The sequence below is a fragment of the Triticum aestivum genome, chromosome 3A (assembly GCF_018294505.1).
Source record: "Triticum aestivum cultivar Chinese Spring chromosome 3A, IWGSC CS RefSeq v2.1, whole genome shotgun sequence".
Taxonomy (NCBI): Eukaryota; Viridiplantae; Streptophyta; class Magnoliopsida; order Poales; family Poaceae; genus Triticum; species Triticum aestivum.
Window position 1 is genome coordinate 292872189 of NC_057800.1, and position 9065 is coordinate 292881253.

At 47.1% G+C, this 9065-nt stretch overlaps 1 protein-coding gene across 3 annotated transcripts; it reads right to left on the minus strand.

The window, feature by feature from the left end:
• Window positions 1-550: 550 nt before the first annotated feature.
• LOC123058309 (uncharacterized) lies at window positions 551-1556 on the minus strand. Of its 3 annotated transcripts, none has more exons than XM_044481070.1 (2): window positions 984-1556; window positions 551-892 (listed from the first exon to the last, which is right to left on the minus strand). In XM_044481070.1, the coding sequence occupies exons 1-2, from the start codon at window positions 1432-1434 to the stop codon at window positions 618-620; spliced, it is 726 nt and encodes a 241-aa protein (XP_044337005.1). In that variant the 5' UTR covers window positions 1435-1556; the 3' UTR covers window positions 551-617. The 3 variants fall into 3 exon arrangements, with proteins under 3 accessions (XP_044337005.1, XP_044337006.1, XP_044337007.1); XM_044481071.1 differs by having other exon boundaries at window positions 551-896; window positions 984-1546; XM_044481072.1 differs by having other exon boundaries at window positions 551-887; window positions 984-1543.
• Between the last annotated feature and the right edge of the window lie 7509 nt (window positions 1557-9065).

Genomic DNA, 9065 nt, shown 5'->3' on the forward strand with positions numbered 1-9065 from the left:
GCACAGACATAAGAGAGGACACTTCTCTCTGTTAATTAGCTAGCTAACACAATATATGAAACACCTAAATTAAACCCCCAACCCCCTTTAAAAAAACAAAAACCCTAGCCCCTAAAATGCTGACGCGTGGATGCCTATTGATCCCGGTTGGTGCCACCAACCGGGACCAAAGGCCCTCCTGCCTGGGCACGGCGCACCTGTCCCGGTTCGTATAAGAACCGGGACTAAAGGGTTAAGGCATTAGTAACGACCCTTTAGTCCCGGTTCACAAACCGGGACAAAAGGCCTTTATCAACCGGGACGAATGGGTTTTTTTTCTACTAGTGGAACATGCACAAATACTATTATTTCTGCAACTGATGAAAAAGGTGGATTGACATAGTTACAAAAAAATTCTCTTTTTGGTAGTGAACTGATGCTCATCAGTAAAATGAATTGTCGTTTTTAGAGTGAATTGTGCATGTCTTATTTTGGTTAGTTAACTATCCTAGAATAATGATGTTTATAACTGAATGATCTGTCTTTTTTAGTGGTCTGCATTAGGCACATGTTAGCATCAGATATAAGATGTACGCATGAACCAGAGTAGCTAATCACAGACGGAGAATACTCCATGTTTAATCATGGATGAGCATACACACAGAGAAGCACATGCACCATCCATTCGCAAGCATGTGAGTGGAAGCAAGTAGCCAGCATGGTGTCGGCCTCCTGGAGGGATGGCTGCCTGCGCGGCCATCAGAGTTGAGGAGCAGGGGGCTACATGCAGCTGTCCCCGTCGATGGGTCAGGGAGCCCCGTGGACACATCACGATGGGGATGGCAGCGGAGCAGTCCATGGCGGCGCGTGAGAGCAGTCCATGTTATACTCATGCTCCGTATTTCCCTCTGTTCTTGCTTATCCATCAAAATCAAGGCATCGACTTCATTAGGAGGAAAAAATAGCATTGGCAGAATAGCAGTAGCATTAGCTAGAAAGGCTACCTCTTGCGTATTCAGGCCGGCAGATCTTCACACAACAACAACTAGGATGAGATGGTGTGCACCTCGCGAGCCGGATCCTCGGAAGTAACCTTCCTCGAGAAGGTCGAGGTGGCCTTTGCGAGAAGGTCAACCAGCAGGGGTTGGGGAAAGCAGAAGGGTTGGGGGCGTCACGACGGTGGGCGGATGCGATGTGGAGCAGCCGCAGTGAGAAGAAGATAGGCGCGGCGATGGAGTGCAGGTCCGTGACTCCGATGCTTGGTGTTGACGGCGGCAGGATCCAGCGGAGATCACTGGAGGAAGAGAAGGAGAGGAGGAAGGGGTTGACCGGATTCGCGTCGGCAGCAAGAAGGGGACTGCGTGGGGAGGCGGCCATGGACTGCGTGGTAGGTTGATGGTGCTCGAGGATCCCCGTCGGCGGTGACGATTGGGGCGCGGAGGAGCGTGCGGCCATGACGGAAGTGCGGCAGCATGTTGTGGGTGGCGTGGGCGGCGCCCAGCGACCCCGCTGTCGTAGGTGGGGGGGGGGGGGCGCCTTGGGGTAGGTCGGCCGGCGGGAGGAGGCGCGCAGGGCAGCGAGATCCAGCGAGCGTGCGACACTCGGGGGAGGGGATCGAGGGAGGTCAGGGTGGGGATCGGGGCAGCGGGTGGAGTGGTGGTTTTTTTTCGTGTAATTGGTCTGGTGGGGTTTTCCGGAGTTCGGGAACACCTCTTGACTTCTATACGGGGCACGCCGTGATCCAAATAACTATTCTAATCTCAGGATTAAAATAGTACCACTACACACACTATAGATAAGGCATATCAGAGTGAATTTACACTTTAAAATACGTTTATATACATCCGTATATAGTGCTAGCGATAATATGTCCTAGCATATCTGGTATATGTTCTGATGTAATCACTAGCTACAGACAAGGCGAATCGGAGTGAATTTACATTATAAAATACATTTATATACATCCATATGTAGTGTTAACGATAATGTCTTCTAGCATATCCGCTATATGATCTGATGTAATCACTAGTTGTCTTGTATAGGAGATCTTAGGATCACTTGTATCAATCAAAGATTCACCTGATTGTTGTGTACATGTTGTACAAACCTATGTACGTGATGTAAAAGGTTGCTCCTATATAAATAGCAAGAGGCCGGTTGGTGTTAACCACGGAAATAATATCTTTGTATTTCCAACTTGTAGTACATATTTTTTTGAGTGTAAAGTTGCCGCTTTATTGAAAACTTAAAGACCTAAAAGTTTGGAATCTCATCCAAAATTACACCCAACACAAAGTCTGGAGGAACTGATAGCCAGACCTTACATAGTTCACCACCCACACCTACTCTAGCAAACTTATGCGCGGCAACATTAGCGGAACATCGAACCCACGAAACCTTGAACTCGTCGAAGCCTCGAAGCATCTCTTTTATCTCCTCAATCCACGGCCTGTAGCGCTCAAATTTTTAGACACACGATTGAGCATCTGCACCACCTTTTGGTTGTCCAGCTCCATGTGAAGTTTCTGAACATTCATCTCCCTTGCAACCTGGGCCGCCCTTCTGCACGCCAATATCTCCATAGCCTCTGGGTCTGCGTTAGAAGGAAAGAAGTGACTTGCTCCAGCCACAAAAGCTCCATTGTGATCCCGCAAGACTAGACCACCACCTCCCTTGTCACCATATTTACAAACCGCTCTTATCCAGCCCTCGTCGGGCGGTCGCCATCGCTGAAGCTCCTTGGTCTCTGGCGCCTTAGAAGATTCAGTATGCGCCAATCTCCACTCCTCCATATGCGCAACCAGTGTTGCTATGATTTCATGCGGGTGAGCAATACGTTTTCCGTCTCTAGCATTGTTACGTGCCAGCCATAGAGCATACACAGCTTGTATCATTGCTTCTCTTTCTTCTCCCTTGCATTGGCGAACCACTCCAACAACCAGCTCGACAACTCGCTCTGGGAGGCTATCTCCGCTAGTGGACTTGCCACCAAGACTCCCTTTTGTGAGCGCAACAGCTGCCAAAAGTGTACTGAGTGATTACATGTCCAGAACCTATGCATGTTTGATTCTTCTCTTCCACACGCAACACAGAAGACACCATCCTAATCCACCGTCGGTGAAGCTCCAAGCCAACAACCAAACCGTTCCGGACCAGCCGCCACATATGTATTTTTGCCTTGTTTGGAGCTGCAGTGTCCCACAGAGCCATGAACCCACGGTGTTTGATTGCAGAAAAGGAAGACTACGGCTGTCCGGATCTTACCCTGTTCATGGACATCCTAAGATGATACGCCGACCTGACCGTGAACTCGCCATGCGTCGTGTAGTTCCAAGCTAGATAGTCCTCTGTGTCCGGACCACCTATAGCAATTTGCTTAATATCCTTCGCATCATCAATAGAGAACATGGTATCAACCATCGCATTGTTCCAACTTCGTCCCCTCGCTGCTAGTAGATGTTGCACTTTGGTTACACCTGCGATGAACACTTGGCCAAGAGGTTTGAGACTACCCTTCCGAGGGATCCAGTTATCGTGATGTATATTGATTCGAGAGCCATCACCAATGCGCCATATGTAGGATCAGAAGTATGTCTAGAGGGGGGTGATTAGACTACTTGACCAAATAAAACCTTAACCTTTTCCTAATTTTAGTTCTTGGCAGATTTTAGCTATTGTAGGACAAGTCAAGCAATCATCACACAATTCAAGCAAGCATGCAAAGAGTATATTGGCAGCGGAAAGTAAAGCATGCAACTTGCAAGAATGTAAAGGGAAGGGTTTGGAGAATTCAAACGCAATTGGAGACATGGATGTTTTTCCCGTGGTTCGGATAGGTGGTGCTATCCTACATCCACGTTGATGGAGACTTCAACCCACGAAGGGTAACGGTTGCGTGAGTCCACGGAGGGCTCCACCCACGAAGGGTAATGGTTATGTGAGTCCACGGAGGGCTCCAACCACGAAGGGTCCACGAAGAAGCAACCACCCACGAAGGGTCCATGAAGAAGCAACCTTGTCTATCCCACCATGGCCATCGCCCACGAAGGACTTGCCTCACTAGCGGTAGATCTTCACGAAGTAGGCGATCTCCTTGCCCTTACAAACTCCTTGGTTCAACTCCACAATCTTGTCGGAGGCTCCCAAGTGACACCTAGCCAATCTAGGAGACACCACTCTCCAAGAAGTAACAAATGGTGTGTAGGTAATGAACTCCTTGCTCTTGTGCTTCAAATGATAGTCTCCCCAACACTCAACTCTCTCTCATAGGATTTGGATCTGGTGGAAAGAAGATTTGAGTGGAAAGCAACTTGGGGAAGGCTAGAGATCAAGATTCATATGGTAGGAATGGAATATCTTGGTCTCAACACATGAGTAGGTGGTTCTCTCTCAGAACATATGAGTTGGAATTGTGTATGTGTTCTGATGGCTCTCTCCACGAATGAAGAGGAGGTGGAGGGGTATATATAGCCTCCACACAAAATCCAACCGTTACACACAGTTTTCCAATCTCAGTGGGACCGAATCAAAAAACTCGGTCGGACCGAAAAGGTAAACCTAGTGACCGTTAGAGATTTTCGGTGGGACTGACATGCAACTCGGTAGGACCGATATGGTTAGGGTTTGGGCATAACGTAATCTCGGTGAGACCGATTACACAAACTCGGTGAGACCGATTTTGGTAATTAGCTAACCAGAGAGTTGGTCAGGCAAACTCGGTGGGACCGATTTGCTCTTTCGGTGAGACCGAAAAGTTACAAAAAGGAAACACTGAATTTCCATTGCAATCTCGGTGGGACCGATTCGCTCTTTCGGTGAGACCGAAAAGTTACGAAAGGGAAACAGAGAGTTTGCAATCCCATCTCGGTGAGACCGAGATCCCTATCGGTAGAACCGAATTGCTAGGGTTTGGCAGTGGCTTATGACAAATGAAACTCGGTGGCGCCGGATAGAAAGAATCGGTAGGACCGAGTTTGGCTTAGGGTTTAGGTCATATGTGGATATGGGAAAGTAGTTGAGGGTTTTGGAGCATATCACTAAGCACATGAAGCAAGAGGCTCATTAAGCAACACCTCATCCCTCCTTGATAGTATTGGCTTTTCCTAAAGACTCAATGTGATCTTGGATCACTAAAATATAAAATGAAGAGTCTTGAGCTTTTGAGCTTGAGCCAATCCTTTGTCCTTAGCATTTTGAGGGTTCCACTTTCACATCCATGCCATGCCAATCATTGAGCTTTCCTGAAATAATCATCTTGGAATAGCATTATCTCAATGAGCTATATGATGTTACGAATTACCAAAACCACCTAGGGATAGTTGCACTTTCAATCTCCCCCTTTTTGATAATTGATGACAACATATAGATCAAAGCTTCGACAAATGATAATAAGCATGAAATATATCGTCGCTTTGAGAAGTATGTGACAAGTGAGAGCTCCCCTTAAATTTGTGCATATTTAAAATTTGCTTCGGACTGCAAGTGCACAAAGAGTTAGAGTCATGGGTTACTCTTCCATGTCACATACATCTTGGTGGAGCGCTTACAATGATAAGAATGAAATACATGCACTCATCACCAAGAATAGTGAATGATCACATAAGATAGATAAGATGATAATATTAAGCAAACATAAGTGTAGCTTATGATCAAACACATGATCATCAATGTCTCACGAGCAATGACATAGTATCTCAAGAACTCAAAAGCAAACAAAGTTCGAAAAACCACCAAATAAAGCAAGAGAGAAAAAAGCAACACTCTCTCTCTCTCAAAGCCTATGATCTATACATTTTCTCCCCCTTTGGCAACAAGTTACCAAAAAGTTCCTAGAAAATGCATAGTGCTAAGTCGACACTCAGGCTTGATCTTCAGGTGGTGGTGGAGTCTGGAGCACTCCAAGGACGAAGCCTTCTGTAGACGTGGTCGGAGTCGAGGCTGAAGTGAACGCTGGAGCTGGTGGAACTGAGGCTGTAGCTGGTGCAGACGTGGTGGCTCTGGGGTCAGCAACTGGCACTGCAGACGACCTCGGACCTCGTGGCACTTTGGCAAAGGCATCAGTTGTAGTCTTGCCTCTCCTCTCCTGCATGTCATCCTGGAGCTGCTCCACTGCAGTCTGAATCTCTGTCACTTTGACATCCAAGTCATAGAACTTTTGTTCCATGATCCTCTCTAAGCTTGCCTGGTTCTGAGTTAGGGTAGCTAGTCCTTGCTCAATCTGTAGGGTGGATGCAATCAAGTAACCAAGCTGCTCTTGTTTGGTTTTCAGGAAATATTCAGATGCATCCTCTTGAGTAGGCGTCTTGGCAGCTTTCTCCTTCCTCGCCTTCTCCTTCTTGGCTTGTGCTTGGGCAGATGATGGATCATTCTCAGTCATGACCACTTGATTATCTTCAAAATCTGGACGGATGGGCAGGTGTTCCTTGTCCAATAAGTATATCCCCGTGCCCATCTTAGAGTTGATGAGCTCCTGAATCTGTGGGGCATATCCACAGCTCCTCTTCTGGTCTGCTGCTGTCCTCTTGATTGTTTCAATCATAAGGCTCATGACTTTGAATTTCTGTGGCACGTCAAAGATATGAAGCAAGTTGATCGCGTGGCCCCTGATCATCTTGTGATCTCCAGACTTGGGCAATAGGGTGTGCCTAAGAATCCAGTTGATGGTTGGCAGCCCTGACAGAAGATAGTGTACTGAGCCAAACTTGAACGTATCAAGTGCTTCATTTGGAATCTCCTTGTACATGTTTGACATTGAGTTGTGGTCCATCTTCTTCTTGGCATAAATGTCCAAGTCATCGTCATGCTCTTCTGGGGCATTAATCAGCTGAGCCCATTCAGCAACTGTAGACTGGTACCTCGTACCCTCTGACATCCATACAATCCTGCCATTTGGATAGAAATTGGCTGTGGAGTAGAACTGCATGATGAGTTCCTCGTTCCACTTTGTGAGCTTCTGCCCAACAAAGTCCTCTACTCCACATGCCTTGAAGCTGTCCTGCACTCCAGGGTAGTACTCTTCGTTGTCCTTGATGTATTGCCAATCAACCCATCTCATATCACAGACAATTGGCTTCTTGTCTAGCAGCACTGTCTCATAAAAGTCTTGCTGCTCCTTGGTGTGAAACCTGTAGTCAACTGCAGTCCTTCTCCTTGAAGCATACGGGTCTGCTTCTCTCCACTTCCGGAGCCCTGAATCTCTCTTGAGTTTCATATCCTCAGCCACAGGATGAGCATCGTTGTGGTCTGGGATCTTGGGCTTGAGCTTTCTGAGAACTTGCTCTTCATCATCTTCTTCAGCAGCTTCAGGCACTGGGGCCTTGTTCTTCTCAGCAGCTGGGATGCTTCTTGTATTCCTCTTTGGTGCTGTCTTGACCTTTGATGCAGCCTTGGGTGCTTCCTTGGGCTTAGATGCAGTAGCCCCTGATTTGATAGCATCACCCATTAGCTTGGGTGCCTTAGGTGCTGGTGCAGCAACCTCTTCTTCTTCCTCTTCTTCCATGATGGAAGCCTTTCCAAGCACTCTAGCTACGGTCTTCTTCACCCTTTCCTTCCTTTTCTTTCCTTCAGCAGCAACTGGCTCTATGGGAGTGGGCTTCTCATAAATCTTGATTGAAGCTCTGGCCTTTGGCATAGGCTGCCTGCCTGCTGGCCTTTTGATCTTTAACCCTGGTTTTATGCCCTGTGCTAGCTCAACTCTCATGGAAGTTGCTTCCTCTTCTGCCACATAATCCTCATCTTCTGAGTCTGAGGTTCTCTTCTTTCTCTGTCTGGTGGCAGCTTTTGGCAAATTGCTTGGGGTACTTCTGCTGCCATCATCTGAAGAGCTGGAGGGACTAGTGCCCTCACTCATCTGCACTTGCTGCTCTGACAAGTTCTGGCTGTCACTCTGATCAGACATGTTGCAAACTCTGACTGCTGACCCTGTGAATAGGTTATAGATGAGATAGAGTGGATGAGCATCACAAAATGCAGAGATTTTTGCAAAAGAATGACTCAAAAACTTAGTTTTAGTTTCCCACTGAAATCATCTCGGATCTATCGATTTTTAAACTTGGTGATACCGAAGCAGTTTTGGAACCTAAACTAGTGAACTCGGTCAGACTGAGTCACAGTTCGGTGGCACCGAGACTGCTAGGGTTTCACAGAGTTCCAAAATCGGTCACACCGATAAGTAATTCTCGGTCAGACCGAGTCTCACTTGTGCAATGGCATAAGCCAAATCGGTGGGACCGAGTTTTTCAACTCGGTGGGTCCGAGATGGTTTCGGCGGAAACCTAACTCTAAAATTTTCGAATCAAAACTAATCTACGAACGCATTGACTGGACAGGAGTGTTTCAATCGTGGCAAGAATCATGATGATCACAATGTGCTAAGAATCAGATTGGGGAATAGCACAAAGATCGAGTCCATACCCTAGTTCGGCGGAGACTCATTACGGTGGCAACGGCGGGGTAGAATTCCATTGACGGCGATGGAGACCAGCGACTGGAGGCGGCTGGCGGCGAGGAGACGATCCGGAGACCAAGTTGGCAGAGCAGGCTATCGCGCGGGCGAAGGGGTTCGGAGAAATTTCCAAATTTTTTTGCCCGTGACTATATATAGCCCGACCCTGTCGGTGTGACCGAGTGGAACGACTTGGTGGCACCGAGATGCAAAACTGTATACAGTTATTGCAACTCGGTGTGACCGAATGGTTCAAATCGGTTGCACCAAGATCGAAAACATAGATCAACTTAATGATCTCAGTAGGACCGAAAGTAGGGTATCGGTCAGACCGAGAATCATAAAGAGGTTTTGGAAGTTTAAGTCTATGACGAATCGGGGACTCCGAGCGCTCCTCACACAGAGTGGTTCGAATCTGACTTGATCAAATTTTATGATGTAGCATGAATAGAGTTTGAGACGAGAAAAGCATAGATAGCTAGAGGAGGTTCTTAGGCATTCTTGTCCATCCACTTGGCAAAAGGAAATAAAACCAAACAATCAAAACAACAAGTGGATGTCCTCGAATGAGTAAAATATGCAACCAGCATGCTCACACAATAAGATGACAAATGAAATATGTGACAAGGCATGCACAACCAAT

What these genes read in the sequence shown, in the direction of transcription:
- LOC123058309 (XM_044481070.1), bottom strand. Translation starts at nt 1,434, where the DNA reads ATGGCCGCACGCTCCTCCGCGCCCCAATCGTCACCGCCGACGGGGATC. An exon ending in CCGGCCTGAATACGCAAGAG is followed by an intron (nt 893 to 983) that starts GTAGCCTTTCTA and finishes TGGATAAGCAAG; the next exon opens with AACAGAGGGAAATACGGAGC.